General features: G+C 33.4%; 1 protein-coding gene across 2 annotated transcripts in view; it reads right to left on the minus strand.

Annotated features, from left to right (window-relative positions):
- The window catches only part of LOC117105862 (E3 ubiquitin-protein ligase HECTD1-like), a 58676-nt gene that overhangs the window by 16255 nt on the left and 17951 nt on the right, over window positions 1-24470 (minus strand). For both annotated transcript variants that reach the window (XM_033247173.1, XM_033247172.1), the window contains exons 4-22: window positions 23560-23787; window positions 20575-20850; window positions 16835-16893; window positions 12203-12420; window positions 11708-11784; window positions 11191-11289; window positions 10948-11071; window positions 10016-10229; window positions 7698-7833; window positions 6999-7175; window positions 6226-6454; window positions 5514-5689; window positions 4798-4965; window positions 4228-4365; window positions 3832-3978; window positions 1267-1358; window positions 649-757; window positions 400-534; window positions 38-177 (exon numbers count right to left, since the gene is read on the minus strand). In XM_033247173.1, coding sequence (XP_033103064.1) covers window positions 38-177; window positions 400-534; window positions 649-757; window positions 1267-1358; window positions 3832-3978; window positions 4228-4365; window positions 4798-4965; window positions 5514-5689; window positions 6226-6454; window positions 6999-7175; window positions 7698-7833; window positions 10016-10229; window positions 10948-11071; window positions 11191-11289; window positions 11708-11784; window positions 12203-12420; window positions 16835-16893; window positions 20575-20850; window positions 23560-23787 — 2942 coding nt within the window. The remainder of the gene's footprint in view (window positions 1-37; window positions 178-399; window positions 535-648; window positions 758-1266; window positions 1359-3831; window positions 3979-4227; window positions 4366-4797; window positions 4966-5513; window positions 5690-6225; window positions 6455-6998; window positions 7176-7697; window positions 7834-10015; window positions 10230-10947; window positions 11072-11190; window positions 11290-11707; window positions 11785-12202; window positions 12421-16834; window positions 16894-20574; window positions 20851-23559; window positions 23788-24470) is intronic.

A 24470-nucleotide genomic window follows, 5' to 3' on the forward strand; every position in this document is an offset into this window, starting at 1 on the left:
CCATAAATTTCTTCAATTAATCACAATTATCACTTACTTTGCATTTGTGCCAATCCAATGGATTATGCCATTGTCGTCAAAGTCATGGGTGTGTCTAAATGTGATTGGAGTCGTTTCTTTCAGTTTCTTAACAAATGTGAAACTGGGTCTATCATAGTCATACCACTGTTTTGCAACCTAATACAAAATTAACAAAACAGAAATTGTTAATCAATTCTCTGGAACTTCCTCATTGTAACATCAATGCTTTACAACCAATTAAAATTTATTCAAGTTGTATATCTATAATATTAAAATAATTAATAATAATAATAATAATAATAATAATAATAACAATAACAATAACAATAACAATAACAATAACAATAACAATAATAATAATAATAATACAATCATTACCATTTTTAGAAGATATCTTTCTAGACTACTAATTGTAGATAAGGGTTCCATCTTAAGTGTGCGTCCACTTCTGTCAATTAAAGATGTCTCCCCGGGGGCCTTCTCTAGACGGAAGCGCAATCGTCTTGTAAGGACCTAAAATAAAGATCACAAATAAATCAAGTGCAGATAACAAACAAATACAAATCACATATGTGACAAGATAATGGAGTTAGTACTATTTAATAATAATTCAAAAGCTTTCCTCACCTGTAAACCGTAACTAGATCCCGGTGAATCATACAGACAGAGTGGAAGCCGTTCTATAGACTCCAATACAGCAATAAATTTACGAACTAACATTACAGCAGGAGAAATACTGAAACATAAAAACAAGTTAAAAAATAAGACAATACACCATAATTTGTTACTTATAGATTTCTTTTAACTATAAGTGTAACATTCCTGCTACTAATGTTCCCATCAAGATTATGTAATATATTTTTAACAGATATAAACAACTTCCTAATAACATACAGGTCCCTCTCCAATTAAAGACCACGTTTGGGACCAGTGTTTTCATGGTCTTTAGTAGCTTCGGTCTCTAAATAGAATAATCATGATGAAAATTTGTGAATTTTGGACCACAGGAAAGTGATCGTTATTTGGAGGTGGTCTATAATTTGGGGGAGACCTGTAATAATAATACATCAATACACTTACATAACAAAAACCAGTTTGTCACTGGTACTGACGATGGTGAAAATGCGATAAATAATGTTATGGTAAAAAAAAGTTGTGATTTTAAAAGGGATAAAAGAAAGTCAGATCAGAAGTGGGAAGGTGGCAGAAAAATTTATATAACCATGAATCATACAAGGAACTAACCTTTCATCATCGCTTGTTTCCCTAAAGGCAGCTTTGAATAAGTTTACTCTTTCTTTAAGGTGACCATCATGTAGTAGAACATCATCATAATTCTACAATCGAAGACCACATAAATATTGTAAATATGAGTGAAAAGTCAAGGTAATAGCAAAGAACTTAAATAGCAGAAGAATGAGCTGTTCCACGTATTGGCATTAAAATTGATGGAACATCCTCACTCCCACAAGCGGGGTAAAATGTGACCTTTTGACTGAGTGGAGAAACTACAGGAAGCAAACGAACCAGAGCGGCACCTTTATCATTGATGTATAGCGCCACCGCGCGGACGAGGTAAAATTGCTCTCCGTGTACCGACAATGAATTTTAAACGGATGTTCCACTATATTGGGAAGCTACTCTATCTTCTGCTATTTATTTTCTCTGGTAATAGACAATAATGTGGATAGTCCATGATAACAGAAGGAGACATCACAAATAAGCCATGATAATAAGAGATTGTAGTCAAGGTAACAAAGGAAATAATATTTGCACATGTAAGAATGTATTGGGGTAAGCATATACATGGTTGTGCGTAGTATGTAATTATTTCTTATGTACAGTATGTTTTTATATATATTTTTTTTAAATTCGTAAAAATAACAGTAAATAATAAGATGTTGGAATTATGCATATGACTGGATATGGGCATTCATTATAAATATGTGTTCATTCATACACCAAGGTGGCATTTTTCTTTTGTATTATCTTTACTTATAAATACGATTTCATAATACATGAACTTACATTATTTAGTGTTAAGACAAGTGCTTGTACAAGACCACTTGTGTGTATTTCATAAGCAGACAACGTGCCCTCCTCTTTAAGTAGTAAAGTAAGTGATTCCAATGCTGTTTTCATTTCCTCACGCCAACTGTTCTCTCCTTCAGAAGGCTAAACAATTCAAACAAAAACACAATCAAGACCAAAGAGCTAGAAACTAGAACAAATTACAGCTGGTAAAATTTTAATTCAGTGCCTCTCAGTGGTATATCTAGAGGGTGCATGGGGGGGGGGGGGGGGAAGGGGATACACATCTAGATAAAGCTTGCACCCCTCAGTCTTCCTCCCCACCCCCCAACTCGTAAAGTTCAAAGTAAATAAATTACACTCTAGTAATTAAAAATCACCTCATATCATTTTATTTTGTGAGTAGCACCCCCTCACTTAATCATCATGGACCCAGTTCACCTTTGTGTCCCCGTCATTTCAAGAATCTTAGACACAGCACTGATGCCTCTTAATTCAACTAATGCATTAGCATCACTAAGGTAAGCATAATTATGAATAGTGGTACTACAATGTGTTTACCTTAGTTACGTCATTATGGGATGCACAAGCCGACTTCAGTTGAGCTACAATGTCTTTTAATTTAGCTACTACTCCCCTTGGGTGAGCCTCAGCTGCCTTGAAGTAGCCATCGTAAAGCTCATTTGCAAGATATTTAACCTGAAAATGACAAACATTTGTATACATATATTAAACATTTGATTTGCTTTGGATAAATGGATATACTTAAGATTTAAGCAATATTGGTCCTTAAGCTGTCCAGACTATCAAATTTTCTGTGACAAAAACACTGTGTTGTATGCCCATATATAGTCATGATGTGCCAATATATGGTCATGATGTGATGTCATCTTGACCATACTTAGGCATGTCACATGTTTTTGTAAAATAAAATTTGATAGTCTTTAGATAATATACTTTTTTATATATTGATGAATTAAAGTTGAGAAGCACACTCTTTGGTGACAGCAGTTGTTTAATAACAGATTTTATCTCTCCACAACTCTCCACTTTCATGCTATTCCTACTAAATGTTTACAGTATTTTTATTGTTGCTGAAAAGAATACAATTTTTGAAATACCTTTTGTTTAACCTGTTCAACCTTTGACCTAAGCCTCTTCCCTCTCTTCCCTGTCCAACCGGTTGAGAATTCAGGACCGAGGGATGTTTCAGCAGTGAATGAATGTTTTGTGCCCCGATTTGATTCAAATATAAAACCAGGTAGATCCTCACGTAATATTGTAGCTTGCTGTGTGTGGAAAGTGGAATATTAACAAAAACATATTTTAATCGTAGTGAAACGATGGGTACACAGTTATGTTGACTGAATTGAGGATATGAAAAATGTTATTGTTTTTCTTATTAATTTCTACTGTCCAGTTGTTCAACAAAAATGTTTGTAGTAAAATATATTTAAACAAGTTATTTAGTTATAGTATATAGTTATACATATTCCTCTAGCTAACAGCAATTGTAAAACAGCCATCCCCACCCCCCAACCATCCTAAAGTAAATAGCATTGGTGGTTTTAAAAACATTATACATAAGGCTCTGTCTGCAAATATTATGTGATAAATTTGTGTGATGTGCCCATATATGGGTAAGATGTCATATGACATGTAAATAAGATGTGTATAAGAGACAGCATTATAAATATGTGTTCATTCATACACCAAGGTGGCATTTTTCTTTTGTATTATCTTTACTTATAAATACGATTTCATAATACATGAACTTACATTATTTAGTGTTAAGACAAGTGCTTGTACAAGACCACTTGTGTGTATTTCATAAGCAGACAATGTGCCCTCCTCTTTAAGTAGTAAAGTAAGTGATTCCAATGCTGTTTTCATTTCCTCACGCCAACTGTTCTCTCCTTCAGAAGGCTAAACAATTCAAACAAAAACACAATCAAGACCATTTGTACTATTTCTTTTTCCTGAAGCAATGATTGACATGAATATGCTAGTAATACAAAGACTAAGGAGGTAACATATAGACCTGTCTCTTATACACATCTAGATGTGTATAAGAGACAGATCTTAGACACAGCACTGATGCCTCTTAATTCAACTAATGCATTAGCATCACTAAGGTAAGCATAATTATGAATAGTGGTACTACAATGTGTTTACCTTAGTTACGTCATTATGGGAGGCACAAGCCGACTTCAGTTGAGCTACAATGTCTTTTAATTTAGCTACTACTCCCCTTGGGTGAGCCTCTGCTGCTTTGAAGTAGCCATCATAAAGCTCATTTGCAAGATATTTAACCTGAAAATGGCAAAAATTTGTATACATATATTAAATATTTGATTTGCTTTGGAAAAATCTGAGTGGATAAATGGATATACTTAATATTTAAGAAATATTGGTCCTTAAGCTGTCCAGACTATCAAATTTTCTGTGACAAAAACACTGTGCTGTATGCCCATATATAGTCACGATGTGCCTATATATGGCCATGATGTGATGTCATCTTGACCATATTTAGGCATGTCACATGTTTTTGTAAAATAAAATTTGATTGATAATATGTTTTTTTATACATTGATGAATTAAAATCGGAGTTCAGGGGTACACACTTTGGTGACAGCAGTTATTAGCAGCTTTCATCTCTCCACAACTCTCCACTTTCATGCTATTCCTACTAAATGTTTACAATATTTTTATTGTTGCTTGGAAAGAATACAATTTTTGAAATACCTTTTGTTTAACCTGTTCAACCTTTGACCTAAGCCTCTTCCCTCTCTTGCCTGTCCAACCGGTTGAGAATTCAGGACCGAGGGATGTTTCAGCAGTGAATGAATGTTTTGTGCCCCGATTTGATTCAAATATAAAACCAGGTAGATCCTCACGTAATATTGTAGCTTGCTGTGTGTGGAAAGTGGAATATTAACAAAAACATATATTTTAATCATAGTAAAACGATGGGTACACAGTTATGTTGACTGAATTGAGGATATGAAAAATGTTATTGTTTTTCTTATTAATTTCTACTGTCCAGTTGTTCAACAAAAATGTTTGTAGTAAAATATATTTAAACAAGTTATTTAGTTATAGTATATAGTTATACATATTCCTCTAGCTAACAGCAATTGTAAAACAGCCATCCCCACCCCCCAACCATCCTAAAGTAAATAGCATTGGTGGTTTTAAAAACATTATACATAAGGCTCTGTCTGCAAATATTATGTGATAAATTTGTGTGATGTGCCCATATATGGGTAAGATGTCATATGACATCCACATATAGGCACATCACATTTTTTTGTCACATAAAATTTGTGTTATGTGCCCATACATGGGTATGATGACATATGACTATTACATCCAAATATGGGCACATCACTTTTTTTGTCACATAAAATTTGATAGTGTAGACAGACCTTAAGATTAATGAAACAAGAAAAAGAACTCACTGCTTGTCCATCTGAATTGTGGATGACCACCTCACCATCCTTTCTACACTGCAAAGACCAGTTACCAACTACTAGCTTCGTAGGTCCTGGATGAGTTAGGAGGGGTTGGCTAGTCATGCCTGCCTTTACTTGGTTCTTAGCTCGCTGGAGTTTCTCAAGAAATTCACTTCTACTCTCTGTAAAGGTTAACCAGGTGTATTTACTCATGTAATTGAAGACCATTAAGAGAAGGTTCAGTGGGCTCAATGGGAGATGGTACCCAATGAAAGGGGTATTAAGGTACTGATACAAGAATGACAAACAGCCTACTGCTGGTTTAGTAACTGATTGTTTGATAACAACAAAAAACAATATTAACTAAAAAAAGAAGACTCAAGTGAAAAAAAAAAAAAAAAAAAAAATCACATGTAACATATAGCATTGCATTAAGCAGTGGCAGATCTAAGAATTTAAAATAATGGGGCCCAAGGGGGAACTTTGAATGTTTAATGTCTAGAACACCTCTGCCCAGCTATGCTTGGGGCTGAGGTACGAAATATTACGGTTATGGCACCTCTAAATGGCCGGAAAAAGCATTCACGGACCTACATTTGAGTACAATTTTTATTTTGTTCTTATTTATTTTAATTCTCAAAAAAATTATTGGCCCCGTGCTGACTTCTTCCCAACTCTTCCTATGCTAAGAATTTATAAGAAATCAATTTTCTCGTACCTGAGCTATCAGATCCTCCTTCTGGGCTACCACTGGAATACATGGTTGCCAGCTTGCCATCTAGAATAAACCTAAACCAGCCATTGCTGCCATTAGAAAGCTCTAGAGCTGCAGCATCACTCCAGACATACAGACAATCTCTACCACGCGCCAAGCACCAGTCGCGCCAGTGGAATGGACGCCCTTGCAGGATTTCTTTTGCGTCTTCCATTTGTACTATTTCTTTTTCCTGAAGCAATGATTGACATGAATATGCTAGTAATACAAAGACTAAGGAGGTAACATATAGACTAGTGGTATCTCAATATACAAGCAAATATATCAATAATAGTGTTATCTAGGAAGCATAATTATTTTTATTCCTTGCAAGGATTTGGGTAAAGTATGATAGAACATGTTTATAACATAACTAAAACAAAAAATAAATACAACAAAATAGACACCCTGTCAGATTTATATATAAGTAAAAAAGTGTCATAGAAAAGACAACTTTAATCTAAAATTCTAGGTATAATAAGGGATCATCCAATATTTTCAACCTCTTTACTTGAGTACAAGCTAGAGAATGTCAAAATGAAGACCTCAAAAGTGCAACAATCATCAATATATTATGTATTCTTTTGAAAGGGAGGGGATAGGAGGTCACAGAATAGAGAATCTCTTGTACATTTTAAAACATGATGGAAAAAATTGATTATCCCTAATAGTAATAGATATTCTTATATACAGTATACACATAATTGTGCATATAATGAGTAAGAATACTTCCTCACTTGTTTTTTATCACTGCCTATTGCAGTTTCTTCATCTAAATCGTCCATAGGACCCGTCAAGGCTGCAACTTTACTAAACAATCCAAGCCTGGCAAAATGATCAAGGAATAGGTTGAGGCCCTTCTGCATCAGGTCTTGAATAATTTGTAAGGCAGTAAGGTGGCCTTCATCGTCATCCTATCGCACAGTGAAGAATAAAAATAGATTAATTAGCAGGAAGTTTTAGTTATATATATCAGTTCAAGTTCAGTTGTAGCGGCAAATACAAGGTATTACTAGAAAGCCGGTAGACAACAAATTTTATCTGCTAAAATAAAAAATGTTTGATTAGACATTTATCTGATAGTTTATGTTTTTTCCTTTTTATCTGACCAAACAAATGATGTGCTTTCAAGTCTGTTGGAAATCTGACAATGCTCTACTTTATAACACTCTGGTAAAGAGCCCTACATAAATGTCAAAATATTATTATTATTATTATTATTATTATTATTATTATTATTATTATTATTATTATAAGTATAAATATGGGGAGGCATTTTATTCTATAGAATATAGAAAACTACAGCTCTTTAAGCATATAACATTTTACATTGTGGATTTTATCTTTACTTTAGTTCTTACTTCATTCTATGGAAATTTTATGCACACTAAGTCTTCATTTATATTAAATTAAATTAATTTAATTATACGTATTACCTCTTGATCAAGAACATTTGCTAAAACTTCAACTAAAACAGCGGCAAAGTGAATTCCATCAGTGTCACACACTTCAAATAGTTGGTTGTAAGATATATAATGCACCATTTTACGAATCAAGGCTAGGGTGGCTTTTCTATTTAAAAAGAAAAAAACAAACAAACATAAGCATGACAGTCACACATGCTGTTGCCAGTAACATGTATGCAGGATCACAAGTCTCCATCAAGTGTCCCGAAAATTAGGATGGCCTTCTACACTCCCAAAAGCAAGCAAAAACCTCCAGGAAAATATCCCATCTTTAACATATGCATATAACTTTTTACTATTGTTTTATCAATTGTTTCAGGGAAGTCAGATCCAATGGGTATCAACATGCGCATCAAATTATGTTAAATGTGTTAAGAAAGCACATTAAAGCGACTTCTTCCAACTTGAGACCCTTGTCTTTGATACATGCCTGCATGCGTGTGATGTGCCCATATATGGACATGATGATGTCTGAGTACTTCCAAATATGGGCATATCACATGTAATTTGATAATGTGGATAAGGCTTATGTGTGTTCATGTCTTTCTATAGAATATAGATGATTTCTGCTTGCTCGCAGGAGCGTGGGACAACGTGCCGAGATTCCCGCCTAGTCGAGGACACTTGAGACCACAGGTAAATTACAAAGATATTTAGATTACGTTTGCGATGTTTATATTTTCGATAGATGGAATCACGAAAAAGTGATGACTTATACACATTTATATAGGACTACAATTTACTAACAATTGTCAGAACAAGAAAACTCAAATGGTTTGAACATATCCACAGAGTGAAAATCAGACAAAAATGGATGGAGATTGTGAAAGTTGCATCGGAAGTGCTACTACGACCCAAGGTTAAGTTTGGTTTCCATAGAATCGCTACACTGTCACTACAGTGTTTTTAGTGCCCGACACAAAAGTTTTGACCGACAAATCAGTATCACAGAAAACTGTCGGCGATAGCTGGGGCAGATGCAGACAGCGTGACTGCACCCCCTAAATTGTATTGTGAAAAATTTTTGTATTGTATTGTTGATATGGAAACCAGGCTTTATGGAACTGATAATGATGATCACAACTCTTATGCTTGCAGCATACAACGAATTAAAAATATTTATTTAAATTTTACAATAAAAAAAGGTCAAAAATGCATTTTTTTTTAAATGGAATTCAAATCATAAAGTAGTTTGTTGTTATTGTGTGGTTAATTTTAGGTCGGATTATTTCCTTTAGACATACTAGTTGATAATCCGATATAATAAAACCTTCCTGGTAATAATCCAACTGACTAATCCCTTCCTGGTAATAGCTAGATTGATTAATCCCCTCGTAATACTACACTGTAGTCGAAACAACTTTAAAGGAACCAATAAAATTCAAATATTCTTTTACAATGTGGTAAAGGTGTTTTGGTTACAGCAGTCTAAAAAAGGTACATAATTTTATATTTTTACTTCATTTTATTTCATTTAACCCAACAGCGTAAACGCCAATAAACAGGATGCATGACTATAATATAAAATCACTAGAAACATACATAAAATAGTTGATAACGGTACAATAAACATTCATGATTAAATTAAGTTACAACAATAATTACTATATATCGAATGAGCATTGTAATCACAATTCAAATGATTTATATACGATTCCAAGGCCTAATGTATGGTCGGATGACTAATTTAACTTGTGCTAAAACGAATTAAGAGGTTGGTGAAAAATATCAATTGAAGGTTCATTGTTTGTAATAGAATTATATAAAGATGAAGGTCTTCCGATCATTCAATTTTTAGTTACGTTAACTCTACATTTTGGAACAAAAAAAGTATTTCCTACGCATATTGGCACAGAGAAGAAAAGTATGAGAGAATAAAGGTAAACCATCTGCCTGTACTTTTTTAAAGAATTTAAATTACACACATTATCATTACCAATAAATTACACAAATCAATCATGATGTTGGTAGTCTATGAGTGAGATGCTTACCTGGATAAACCGACTGACAATTATAGTCCTCATTCCCTAAAAGCATGTGGCTTAATGCAGCCAATCCTTTAGGATAAAGGGGAGCCACAAAATGCAAACACTGTTGAATAGGGAATGAGGTTTATCCAGGCAAGTATTCACGAAATAGACCTGAGGAACTTATTTTTAATGCATTGGACTCGCTGCTCACGAGAAACACAAATTGAATTATAAATACCTGAAGAAAACTCTAAACCAGATCAAAGGAACACATTAATGCAAACAATGATACAAAAATTAACATATAAGATAAATTACCTTATAGAAGGCATCATGGTATGGTGAAAGGCCTGAGCGAATATGGGCAGCAATTTATTAAGATACACTGGGGCCATCTCAGGATCACCTTTGGGTCCTGATGGTGGTGGTGTTGAGGGTGCACTAACTATACATTCCCCCTTCTTGGAAACATCTTCCTTGGTAGTTGGGCTAGAGGTGGTGGTGGTTGGGGTAACTGGTACCATCCATTCACCTACATTATTTCACAAATAAAATTTTAAAAACATATAATAGTTTTCATATTCATAACCACAATGCGAGGTAAACTCATGCCAATTCGCCAATGAAAGAAAACACTCCTCAAAAATAATGGAACAGTCAGTTTACCAAATATAAGTATTCACAAAACAAACAAATACATTTCATTTATTCATTCATTTAATTCTTCTTTTTAACCTAAGTGGTTTATTTTATATAAATGTATAATAAATATTATAATCTAATAATGTTTGAAGGAGTTGTATCATGGACTCCCTTCTTATCCAAGTTACTGAGTTCTCCATAAACTGCACACTAACACTCATAAGGCCAAATAAAAATAATTATTAGTTTATCACCCTATCTAGACTGGAAAAGTGATGAGGGAGGGAGGCTTTTATTTTTATTTTTTTATTTTTCTAAAGCCAAGTCACCGTTGGGTTGTTTGCTGGTGCATTAAAATTCAGAGTAAAATACATGATTGAGATAATACAAACAATATCTACTATTTGTAAAAAAAAAATAAAAAAAATAAAAAATGTTATTTTATATATGTTTTTTTTTTAAATACAAATGGAAGACATGTGAAACTAATATTTTTTTTTATTGGGCCTAATCAAACTTTATATATAGAGCATTAGAAAGTCTTATGTCTATCTACTAATTTGCAAGGTGCTCGCTCTCAAATAAAAATAATATTTAAGGATAGTTACCTGGTGACTGAAGTACCTGGACAACACCTCTATGTCCTTCATCGTTTCTTTCACGTGCTTTGTCTAAAGGTGTCTTACCGTCCTCGTCCCGAAGGTCAGGATTAGCTCCATGACGAAGAAGTGTCTGCGAAAATTCACAAATTGTCAAACAAACAAAAAATTAATCAAGTACATTATAAGAAAATATGAATCAGTTTGCTCATTACCATTTGAATCGGAAAATCAATGAAATAGAACACTCACCTTGGCTACTTGAGGTCGCCCAAAACAGGCTGCATAATGTAGTGAAGATGAGCGCTGCCCTCTGTTGACATCTGCACCTCGTTCACACAAAAATTCCACCTGTAACAAGAAAATTATTAAAACAATTCAGGAGTGATGTTATGAAAAAAATAAAATTAGGATGTATATACAGACTGAGATGCACTTAGACAGAGATGGGCAATTCCATTATTTTCAGAGGTAAGTTTTACAATAGAAAAATGTGGCATTTATACATTTATCTAGCTAAGTAAAACAAATTTTCTTGAGCATTAGAATACCTGGGATAACTAAATATTTGTTCATTTCATTCAAAGAATTTTATATAACAAGCTCTCATAATCTTGAAAGTTCCGATGAGGGCAGTATAATAGAGGCAGTAGAGTATACTGGCCCTTACGGCCCCCCATACAAAAAACATCTATTAATTAATCTATTAAGTGTTTCTACAGTTCCTTATCGAGGCTAAAATAATAAACATAACGATAGATGATAATACCATTTCCTGAGTGCCAAATGCCGATGCCCAATTGAGAAGTGTCTGTCCAACATCATCCATGTAATTCACTTCAAAAGCTATTTCAAGAAAAACACAATATGATATATCATAAATATCTTATACAGTAAATAATAATAATGGATATATAATATCCATTATATATTAATGATAGACTATATATAACTGGTGGTATGTGTGCATTGAACCATGAAGTTTCTTTCTGACCTTTGGTCATTGATTCATCCCCAATCGCTACTCTCTGTGTGTTTCAGCTAGAGAGCTGACATACAAGTCACAATAGCATACCCTCTTTCATTTTCGATGTTTAAGTCAATATAGAGCAGAAAAGAGAAGGAGATTGTCTCCTGGTGTACAACCCATTCACCACCCGGAGGACCCCATTTAAAATAAGTCCTCAGAATTTCATTCGTTACCCTGTTTCCCAACATCACTAACTATATTAAAAATATGATAACAGATTGATTGATTTCTTACCTCCGGTGTCTACAGCATCGATCAAAGCGTCTGTATCCTTGCTTCTTATACATTCAATGAGTTGGCGATGAGATCGTTCACCCGAGCTATCAAGCCTCCTCAAACCAGTCATGCGCGACGACCCACCAATCGTGATACTGGTCTTAGGTAGTGCTTTACGGCCTTCAAATAATAAAACCATCAACAGGTCCACCAGACGCATCGTATCTAGGACACACCTGTAAAAACATTTTTAAAAAACACAAACGTTTAAATTATTATGTCTCAAAGAAATACAATAGGTTACATCGCAAAACATGCACAATCACAGAAAAATTATCACAAACAGGCAAAGACAGGATTCCTAAAAAGTGGACCAAATCACTATCTGGTAGGTCCTCATTGCACTGGAGATAATACTTTACAATAAACACATAATAATAACAATAATAATAATAATAATAACAATAATAATAAAAATAATAATAATTATTATTATTATTATTATTATTATTATTATTATTATTACCACTACCACCACCCTTATATTACTTTAATTTAAAATGATGACAATATTATTTTTAAAAATCATATGTATATAAAAAATATCAATAGAACTTATTTGGAATAATATGTTCTAAGATAGTTTAAAAAAAGATTAATATTTAAAACTTACAAATCCCTAGGCCTAACATCTTCTGGTGGTGCAAACAAATAAAGTTGTGAGTATCACATACTTATCACCACCTCATCACTTTCACCATCATAACCAATGATATTGAATAGACGGCAACAAAACAAGGTTAACAAACTATTAAAATACAAGTTACATACTGACAAAATGAAATATGCAGGTCTATTCATTGTACAATTATATGCTAATCCTCAACATGACAAATGTCGATACATTTAACAAATTCCCTAAAACAATAAATTCCATCATTCAATTCACTCTGTGTCTACACCATCACCAATGATGATATGTTTTACAAATTCCCTAAGATAATTAAATTCAACATCATTTAACAGAAAATCAATTGTAATTTGTTTTTCTGTAAAGACATGCAAATGAAATATACGTATAAATCAATAAATAAAATTGCCAAGACTCAATGTTTTTTCGTTTTTTTTTTTAAAGATTCACATAACACTCTGCGTAAATCTTAACACAATAAACATGGTGCAGTACCCGTACTACTTCACATAATGTCAATCTATTTATTCACCGTCTTTATGCCATTAGTCAATATGGTAGCGGAGAAAAAAATAAGCTAAAGGCATGCCTAGCCACTTATTACTTTGTCTTAAACATAGATATGCTAGAGACCATCGCTCAGTGTCAGCGAGAACATGAACGCAATTATTTAAAACTAAGCCTCGACACTGAAGTGTATCGATCAGTATGAGAACATGCCTAGGTGGCTGTTGACAAGCAGAATTCATGGTGCATACATTACTAGCCAACTCTTGAGTGCATTTCCTTCATTAATCATCTACATATATGTGCAAATAGTATAGCAATAAAGGGTCCTGCCTTTTGAGAGATCAGAGTTCAGTCTTGAATCTGGGGACTTCTTTGTTTCCTTATGCAAGGCACTTTATCCACAATCTCTCAACCCAGAAATAAAAGTGGGTCCCTTGATTTAAATACTATTGAATTAATATTGTATATTGTATTTTTCTCTGGGAGTTAAGGATGTACTTCATCCAGTGACAGTGGCAATTATTATGTAATGTACAGGAAGCATTATGAGATATATAAGATTGAACCACTATTAAGCAATGTATACTGCATACATATTATTATCATTATAAAATATAATTTTTTTTTATTATTCTCCTTGTTTTTCATTGTTTTGTTGTTTTTTTTTTCAGGTTATAGCAGTTTAGAGAATTCACTCTGGTGTCGGGCTCTTAGCCCATTATTCTTTCTCGACATGCTATTAACCTGTCTTTTTGTACTTCCTTATTTTGTCTTTAATAATTTCTGTATATGCCAAATTTATAATAAATAAATACATATATAAAAATATATAATAAAAATTTAACTTTTCGTTTTGTTGTGGAGAAAAGTTTCATACATTTTATTCAATGAACAATTTGTATTACCTATTAATAAGTTACTACTAATAATTATTATTAGTAACTATTATTATTAATTAGTAACTACTGCTAATAGTAATAAACATTTATTGTGATGTGAATGTTATTTGTAACCATTAAAATTAATAATCATAAACGTTACATGTCTATGTTGTGACACTGAGAGTGCATTTAAATCAATTATTATTATTATTATCACTATCATTTTTGAAAGGTCCACTGATCTCAGATAAGATAGTATAATACATATTACAAGTATCAAAATGCACGCCATCGTGTCCAGATTCAATATTTCAACATTAATTATGTCATCATCAGGAATAACTATCATTATTGTTTCTTTGAATCAGTATTTTACTATTTATTATAAATATTATTAGTAATCCATATTAAACTTAATATAAATATTTACTACATTATATTGATAAATATTATACTATTAATAAATATTTTTTAACTAAATAATAAATACTAATAACAGTTAAAAGCAAAAATAATAACAATTAAAAGATAATAACAACAATAAAAACAGAAATAATACATGTATATACTCAATGCCTTTTTGACATTTTAAAATTCCAGCCACTTTTCTAGAACCTGCACAATCAGTGAAAATCAATAAACAGGGTAATATTAAATAATTTAAATAAGTTTACAAAACACAAAAGCTATTTTCATGCACATACAGTATTTGACCAAGGTACCTGGGCATTGATATCCCAGTAAGATTATAGAGAAACAGACTAAGCTAAACCTCTGTGTTTATTATACATTAACGCTAACTGATTTATGTAATCTATCCTATCCTAGACATCTTGCTATAAATTACAGATTTAAATATTAAAAGTTTTTTTTTTTCAATTAAATTCTTCTCCAGAGAGCACATGAAAGAATAACACGTAAATTAATAAAAATACGTCATAGATTGATTTCATAAATTCTTTCATATCCGCCAGAATGTACACTCATCAATTATAGAACTAAACTAAATGATACTCCATAAAATAAGTCTCAGTGTGATGCATATGAATTAAGTTATTTTTAGATGCAGGATGTTTAAACCATCATTTCTGATATAGTGCTATTTCATATACTAGTTCAAAGCACTTTAATTATTAGGCCTACCCCTGGTTATTGGGTCCATAAACAGCAATGCATTACACAACCTCATCCAATCCCTGGTGCTAATTAATGTAGTTGAAAGCAATATTTAGGCCTACCTCTGATTATTAGGTATATAAATATCAATGCATTTTTTAATGCATTATGCAATCTCATCCACCCCCTGGAAAGTATTTCTAATCATGAAACCATTTCTGTCTCTATAGTGAAAAGTGAAATTTAGCATCCACTTAGGACTTACGAATGAACCTACAAATGAACCAGTTTGTTTCCTGGTTTTGAAAGAATCCACCATTATTTGGTGTAGTTCTGAATTGTTTTTGATATAGTTTGCAATAATGTTTGTATTTTGTATAGTGTTGTGTGATGTCATCAGACTGCCATTTACTGTATCTATTTTTGTATTATTTCCAAGCCAACAGCGATAAATCTCCATTTACAGGGTGGACATAAAATATAAAGAACTCTAAAAACACAAAAATACATGTAAATTTCACTCTATAAATAAAATAATAAAATAGAGCTAAATCTAGCACTCAACAAATCATTCTTAAAAAAAAAAACCTTACATTCTTATTGATACTGAGTGGAGAAACACACAATAATAAGACAAACATCCTCAGCACAAGGACAAAAGCAAGTCACAAGATTCTGACTTTCGAAACTGATGACTTCTTCATTGTAACCTAGGAATAGCTAGTAATGTCAATTGTATGGCAAGCCAGTTTATCATTTACTGAGAATTAGAACCTATTGTACTTAAGTAAAATGTAATTTGATTTAAGTAAAATACAATTACACTAAATTAGAACCTATTGTACCTAAGTAAAATGCAATTTTACTTGAGTAAAATACAATTATTTATTTATTTTATTTACTATAAATTCGGCATGTTATACAGTATACAAAAAACACAAACATGAAATATAATCAATTGTTCTGAAGTAAAATGAATTTCACTGAAGCCAAATACAAATACATTTAAGTTAAATCATAAGTTAAAATATCATTAAGTACAATAAAGAGGAAAATAATAAAAGGGTTTGCCATAAACAATGCTGTAGCCAGCTATTGGGACAGTTGGGACAGTCCCACACAATTTTTCTAATGGGTCCACAAATAATGGGTCAACATTTTAAAAAATGGGTCCAATGTATGCAATTTTATGCATAAAATAAGTCCACTTTTTGAAAAATGGGTCCAAATTTCTAATATTTAGCCTAAAATGGGTTGGAAGTTTAGGAAAATGGGTCCAGATTTTTCATATTTTTGCATAAAATGGGTTAACTTTTAAGAAAATGGGTCCACATTATTTGAATTTACACATAAAGTTGGTCCACCCTGATATTGTCCCGAACCGTTTGAAAATCCCAGCTACGGCATTGGCCATAAGGATACTTCCTGCTTAATGATGATGTAATTTATTACCTTTCATCTCCCTGCAGGGCCTTCTCAATTGCATTTGGTAGCTCTGAACGCAACAGATCCTGCATAAACAAAAATGATGAGAATAGATAAATATACCTTATATCAATATTTAATATGAATTTTTATCAAATTCACAAAAGTACTCCATTGTAGCTAAACTATTACTACATAATATTTTGTTACAAGAAATCATCAAATCATCATCATTCAAAAGTAAAACAGAAAGTATCCTCCCATACATTTATGTGGCAAATGCCCACAGTATATATGGGTGTGATATGACATCATATGCATAATGGCAAATCACATACATTCAGAAAGCCTGATAGCATGGACATGGGTGAGGCAAGTACACATGATGGCGCAACTCCACGGAAATTTCCTCTGGGTCAGATCGCAGTGAATCAGCTCAAACCACATCATTACAAAGCTTCTGTGGCCTACAGTACTTATCCAGAAGAGGACTTGGGAAGAATGGAAGAAGGGAAATGAGGAAGGAGCTGGGAAATGGGAGAAGAGAAAAGGGGAATTGGGGAATGCACGCTCTACAGGTTTTGCCACTGCAGGCTTATATTTATTTACATAAAGATACAAAAACCAATATTTCATAACAGCATCTGAACATGAACCATACCATTATTGGATACACGTCTCTATAGTTATATCATATCTAGGCCGATATAATATTGATTCCCCTTGTGTAAGAAATTCTAGATCTGCCCCTGCCCTCTCACAACTACCACTGAAAACTGTAATGTATTTTATTATGTATATATGAATGGTCCTTGTGGAAATTAACGAGATGATTTAGATTAGGCCCCCAGGGACCCATTTTAAATATAGAACTATAAGGCTACATTACCATGTATGAGTATTTTATATATTGAGTATTGAGGTATAAAAAAAACAATAAATCAAGTTTCCAAATACTGTTCTTTTTCATTAAAAAAAGTGCTATATGCTCACAGGATCACCAGCTTAACTTCTCATCAAAAGAATGTGTTATTTAGAGTGAAGTATCTCACACAAGGACACACACGAGAATAGAAATGACAGGTTTAGAACTTGCTCTAGATAACCACTAGACCAATACACATTCAATTACAATCATCCATAGTTCTATAACAATAAAAATTGCAGCAGGAATATTTGAAAAGTAATTAAAAAAGCAATGATAAATATAATTAACATTACTTTACTAATAACTATATTTATTCCTGGAAGGGAGGGACGAAGGGTTTGCTATTTCAAATAGTAAATATATACTGTACAGTAGCAATGAGCGGGATCTTATTGTTACAGTAGCTTGTTGATAATGATGCACTTCATAGAATGTCAACAACAGTCTTAACTGACTCTTCATACCCAATATCTCAAATTCCAATTTAATTCATTCTTTACCTTTGGAATTTAAACCAAATTCAACAATTAATTTGAGTTGTCAGAAATCAATGGAGCAATTCAATGGCTAATATTATGTTCAAACCCAATTTAATTCAAATTCAAATTCAAATTTAAAAAAAGCATCAATTTAGATACATAAAATAATAGACAAAGCAATAAGATACAACCAAGGGATGGGGTGGGATAGACCAGGCTAGCCTATCTATCTACTCTTCCTCCCTTCTCCACCCCTTCCTGTCTAGACATGGGCCTAAGATTGTTTTGTTTTAAGGTGAACAGGAAAATAAGAGATCAGAATACAGATCCAAGCTGTGACTATATAACTTAATTCACTGTACATCATAGAGCAAGTGCAATCTGCTATCAGTCTGTACTACTTAGTGCCGGTGTCGTTGGGATTCTCCACACCCCCCCCCCCCACCCCCAAGTGAATTGAGCCTTCATCCACATGGTATCATTTCATAGTGAATTTATTGCTATAAGGCCAAACTCCCTCATCCCCCATGATCTAAATGTAGGGATTTAAGCCCTGGTGAGAGAACCACATTTCCTGCCGCCAGGGACTCACATTCATTAGGGATTTAGGATCAGGAGGGCTAAATTTGCGGGTTAGGGGAGGGGACTAAAATCCCTACAGTACGACATAGCATCCATAGGTGTTGTTCACAATTTTCAGCTAAAATCAACATTCTTTATGTACACTTCAAAGGAAAGGAGGGGGCACCAAAAAAATGAAAATGTTGATAATTGTGAAAGACTCCATAATGCAAATTTATGTTCAAATATGAAAAGTGATGTTTGCTTTTAACCAGTTTTAAATATTGTCTGGCTCAATAAAAACCTTTAGTAAAGTTTTAAAGATACATACATTACTTTCAAGGACAAAATAACAATGGACTATAAATAATCTACTGTACTAGTTATTTATAAAGTTCAAATGTGGTTTTGAGGTTCACAGGAAGGACAGCATTTCTGTAGAGTAGGTGTGCTATGTCAAAAAAACGCTCAGGACCACAGAAGTTTAAGCCTCGTTTTCTTAAAATCACTACACTGTCGCTACAGTGTTTCAGTGCAATCGCTGAACTGCATAGCAGTCCCTGATGCTATTGAGAAGGTTCCCCGATTTAACCGACCAATCAGCATCACTGAAAGCTGCTAACTATAATGTGTAGATTGTATGGAAACTAGATTTGCAATTAGAATCATTAATGTCTTAATCTATGGATATTTTAAGGAAATGAAGCACAAATTCCTTTTGAATAATTCATCCATAACAGATGATATTTAGCAGTGACAAAAAAAATTACTTAAATGCCAAAAGTCAACATATCTGAAAATCTACTGATTTGACCTTTCCTTACAGTGTTGACCTTCTTTTAATGTAGCCTAACAATATGCATTATTACATTCTGTTTTTTTCAACAAAAAATAAACAAGTACATTAAAAAAAAATTATTATTGACATAAGTCCATAGTTTTAATTTTAAATTTATACCTGACATGGTTATGCCCGCCCTTATTTGACTATGTTAATGTTCAGTTACTCGGTTGTTTATTTCATTATAATTTATATTTTTCATTGTCCAAATATCAATTTGCACTATACAGTAATAGTAATTGTTTAACATTGATTTAGTATACATCTCCCCACCTCCACGATTTCTGCATGGAAATTTTGTAATAATGCAGTGTATGGTGCCCTCTTGCAAAAGTGATTAACTTTTCAACTTTGACCGCTTTGACACTGGGTATACCGAGCGACTTTTACCTTTACGTGTAACAATTAAAGGCGTCGATTTACAATGCGCTCTCTTTAAAACAATAAGAATCAAAAACGTACTTGGTGACAAACTTTGGCGTGATGTGAACACCCTCCATGGCAACAACTAGGGTGCCCTCTATAAAAAGTCTGAAAGTGATTACTTTTCTACCTAATCGACGCTTCTATTATTTGTTACGCTAAATCGCAGAGAGCACTAGCTTGTTTTTATAAGATCTTTGTTATCATTACCCTAGACATTGGATTAAACGCTTATTCATAATGTTGCAGCAGCTACATCAGCGCATTTTGACATTTAACCCTAGCAGGTACCCACTTATAATCCTGGGCTGAGAGAACAAATGCAGATAAAGTGCCTTGCTCAAGGACACAGGTGAAATGCACAGCGAGAGATTGATACCCTGACCTCAAGGTTGGAAAATCAAACCGTTCTCGCTGCCCCAAACCACTTCCATTAATTGAATCAATTATTTGTTAAATTTTCTGTAATTGTTTTGTATTCACTTGTTATTGGCTGAATAAAAAAAAGAATGAATATTAAATGAAATATACTTACATGAGTAACACCAGGGGAACCCCTGCATAATGTAGACAACAGACTTATAACTGTAGATATGTTATGATTACTTTTTGAGTCCGGAGTACTTCCAGCAGGAGTTGAGGGCGTGCTACCTTTGGCAACTAGGGTCTGTGACTTGGGGATACCACAGTTGGACAAACGCTCTAGAAGTTCCTTTGTGAGACCGTGCTTTGCTAAGGGTGCTGGATCAATTCCACGCCGAGTGAACCGGTCAGCTAGAGACGCAAAGCAGCGTAATGCGCCATCTGAAACCTGCAAGTTAATAACAATTATAATATCTAATTATATAGATTAACTTTGATTTAGTGGTTGGCACAGGGTTATGGTTGAGGCTCGCAACATTGAGCCTTTTTGGTGAGTAGTAAAATATGTGAATACAGCAAACTTTGTACAGTAATCTGTTTTTCTGCAGATTTTGCTTAACTTTTCAGTGATTTTGGAATATATTGCAGATTTTCATATACTACAATACGTGTTGAATAAAGTTTTTGTGTATCTCCCTATTCATGTGTATTACCACCTTTGTGAATGTTTATCTGGTGGTAAAAGTGATGCTATAAATAGGAAATCCATTGATAAGTTAATTTTATTCATGTGATTAAAGCCTAACACTTGTACAATTTTTTTTTTTTTTATGATAGGGTGAGCCACAGTTCTATTTCTCTGCAAATACCAAAAAAAAAAAATACTATACTGAGAAATAATAAAAATAAAAGAAAAAGTGACGTAGAATTTAGTGCTACTGATAGTAAGTGTTATCTATCTAAAGTTGTAGTTTATCAATGACTATGAGAAGTAATATCTAAGTTTATTTCATTTTTAAAGGTTATGAGATCAAGATCGTTTCATTGAATTGCCAGATCAACTGTTTTCTGAACTACAACCAAGATAAATCATTGGTCAGAAACAAAAAGACTATGACTCATGAGCACTTAATGTAGTAGTAAGCCAGCATTCTGAAAAAAAAACTTCACAATGGCACTCTTTATTAGTGACAAATGTTTGTTTACTATGTTTACTATATTGTGATATATTATTATTATTTAGTTATAAGAAGGAAGGGAAAATAATAATAATATGGTAACACATGATACTGGATAAATGATAAAGTTTGACTAGAAAAATACATTTCTAGAAACCACTCGATTGCATAATTAAGGGAAACTATGATGATCATTTAAACCTTGTTTTGTTTTGCATTTAAAGTACTGAATTAAACACTGAGCAGTAGATTCTGGTTGCAGCAAATTCAAGATTGGTTGAAGCCACAGGCACTGGGTCCATGTACACTTCAAGAATGGTGCCTTTCCTTGAATAAACACCAAATGAGTGATGTCATCATGATAAGAGATTTTGGACAATACTATTATCATCCACTCAAGCATTAGTAACAGGAAGTTTGATTAGGAAGCAAAAAAAAAAAAAAAAAAAAAAAAAAAATTACAAATATTGTGTTGTGTATTCATTCACTATAAATGAAACCGGGAATTCCCTAATAATAGTAGTTGTAAAGGATATTTACTTAGAAATGCTCATTTTCAAAAGTTGTTGTTTCAGACAAGAAATACCATGTGACACAAGTTCATGAAATACTTAATAGATACAGTAACATTCCCCAATTACCTACCCCTCCGTCTAAACAGATTTCGTAAGTCCGTAATCCAGAGAGTTTGATTTTTATTGGGGTAAGGGTAGGCCTAGGCTACTGTACATACAGCAGTCCATGGCTAGGCAGGCCTACACCTTTTGTCACAAAACATGACTTGGATTTTACTGTTTTCTGCAACACAAAATACTTTGTAGTCCAAGTTAAAATTACCTTTACTCACTCACTGTGAATTATTCATTTTAAGTGATTCCAGAATGAAAACATGACCATTAATAGCAAAGACGAGTGTTATTATTCTCTTCATAATGACTGCAAATCCATTCGAACAGTGCACGCAATGAACAAAATATGAGATTCTCTATTCCTAAAATTACCAGTAGCTGCCTGAACAAGCATGCACAGCTCTAAATGGAATTTCTTGGCAGAAAACGATTGATATTTCTTGCTTTATAAGTGTTGTTGTGGTTAAAAAAGATGGTTCTCAGTTTGTAAAATCGTGAGTTCGTAATTGGAAAGTTCGTAATTGGGAAATGTTACTGTACTACTGTAAAAAATAACTGAACATTATTACAATGACAGCGTTATGTGCATACATAATACTACATTATTTGTGAGTATTATTATGCGTAATAAAAAAAACAAAAAACTAAGTAGTAGTTATTTTAAGTTTGATATTGCATTTTTCTATTCTATGCAGATACTCATCAACGCCTGTTCAGCATCTGATCTGGACGAGGGCAGATGCTGTGAGATGGACCAGTACACCGGGTAACCCCCCACTTGTCTAGAAAGATGTACTGGGTTCTTTAGAGCGCAAATGAGCCAGTTGTGTTCACTGGGCCTACGGTTTATTGTCCTTATCCAAGAAGACTTGCTCCACCTCCTGAGCTATAGGCGAGCGTGTCGTTCTAACTAGTGCAAATATTAGGGCTGTAGGTTGCGGCGCCACCTGCCCTAACCGCTCGGCCATTCAACTCACAAGAAGAAGTAAGTACTATGTGCAATGAATTTTCTCAACATAACTTCACAAAGGCTCTGTACACACTACATATTTATGTCACAAATAAATGCGATACGCCCATATTTGGGTCTAAAGCTCTGTCCACACTATCATATTTTCTTTGACGAAAAACTGTTGTATGCCCATATATAGTTATGATGTGCCTATATATGGTCATGATGTGATGTTATCATGACCATATTTAGGCATGTCGCATGTTTTTGTCAAATAAAATTTGATAGTCTGGACAGGGCTTAATATGATGACGTCATCATATCCATAAACTGATCACACAAATTTGTCAGAGTGTGGACAGGACTTAATACAAAATATATTATTGAAAGTTACTTACATGTCCATCCTCGTGGTTTAGGAGCGTTGAGAGGGACTGAACGCACGTTTCCAAAGAAGTGTCGCTCGGTTCCATCTTTCCACACAGCCGAGATACAACCGACATGGCGGAATGTAGTGTATCCTTGTGGATCTGACTACCATTATCCCGGATAAAAGACAGCACACAGTTCAAACCTCCAGCCTCAAAGACAGAACCAGATTCACGGGTACACATCAGTTCCAAAACCTTTAAAAAAATTTATATATTTAATATAAGAGAATAAATAAACTCATTATAGTAAAACCTCAAATAGAAGCCCTGGGCTTCCTTTCATGTAGGGGGGGGGGGATCTTTGGATGGGCTTCTTTGCGAGATGGGCTTCTTTTCAAGGCTACTTTTGTAAAGTAAAGAAGGGGAGCTTCTTTTTAAAATGAATACTGTAAATTTTTGGGAATTTACTACTACAGTATAAAACAATAAATAGGGTCACTGTAACATCAGTGTGTATGATGAAGAGCATTATAACAGCATTAAATCACCTAAACTACTGTGTCAACCAAGCTTGTGTTTAATTTATTTTGTTTCTTTGAAATTCATGTACTGTACTATCTCAAAAAAAGCATAGGTGGCAAAGACAAGCCAAACCAGTCACTCATCACAAATCGTGTTTCAGAGAAAATGGCCAAAACATGCTGGAATGTCAAATTTTAAAAAATCTATTTTATTGCACTAAACTAACCTTTATATATCTACACATCATTCTATGCTGTCATCTTCCCCATTTTCAATGTAACGCTTTTTAAGGATTTAAAGATAGTTTCTGCATGAGGAATGCCTGAAATCATAATCTATGAAGGCTGATTTCTCATATATTGTTCTTTAAACAGCTGTGTGGTTAAACGCTTGTAACTTCATAAGGAAATGTCCGA

This window comes from Anneissia japonica, unplaced genomic scaffold (genome assembly GCF_011630105.1).
Source record: "Anneissia japonica isolate Jap-2015-1 unplaced genomic scaffold, ASM1163010v1 scaffold287754_len4335492_cov202, whole genome shotgun sequence".
Taxonomy (NCBI): domain Eukaryota; kingdom Metazoa; phylum Echinodermata; class Crinoidea; order Comatulida; family Comatulidae; genus Anneissia; species Anneissia japonica.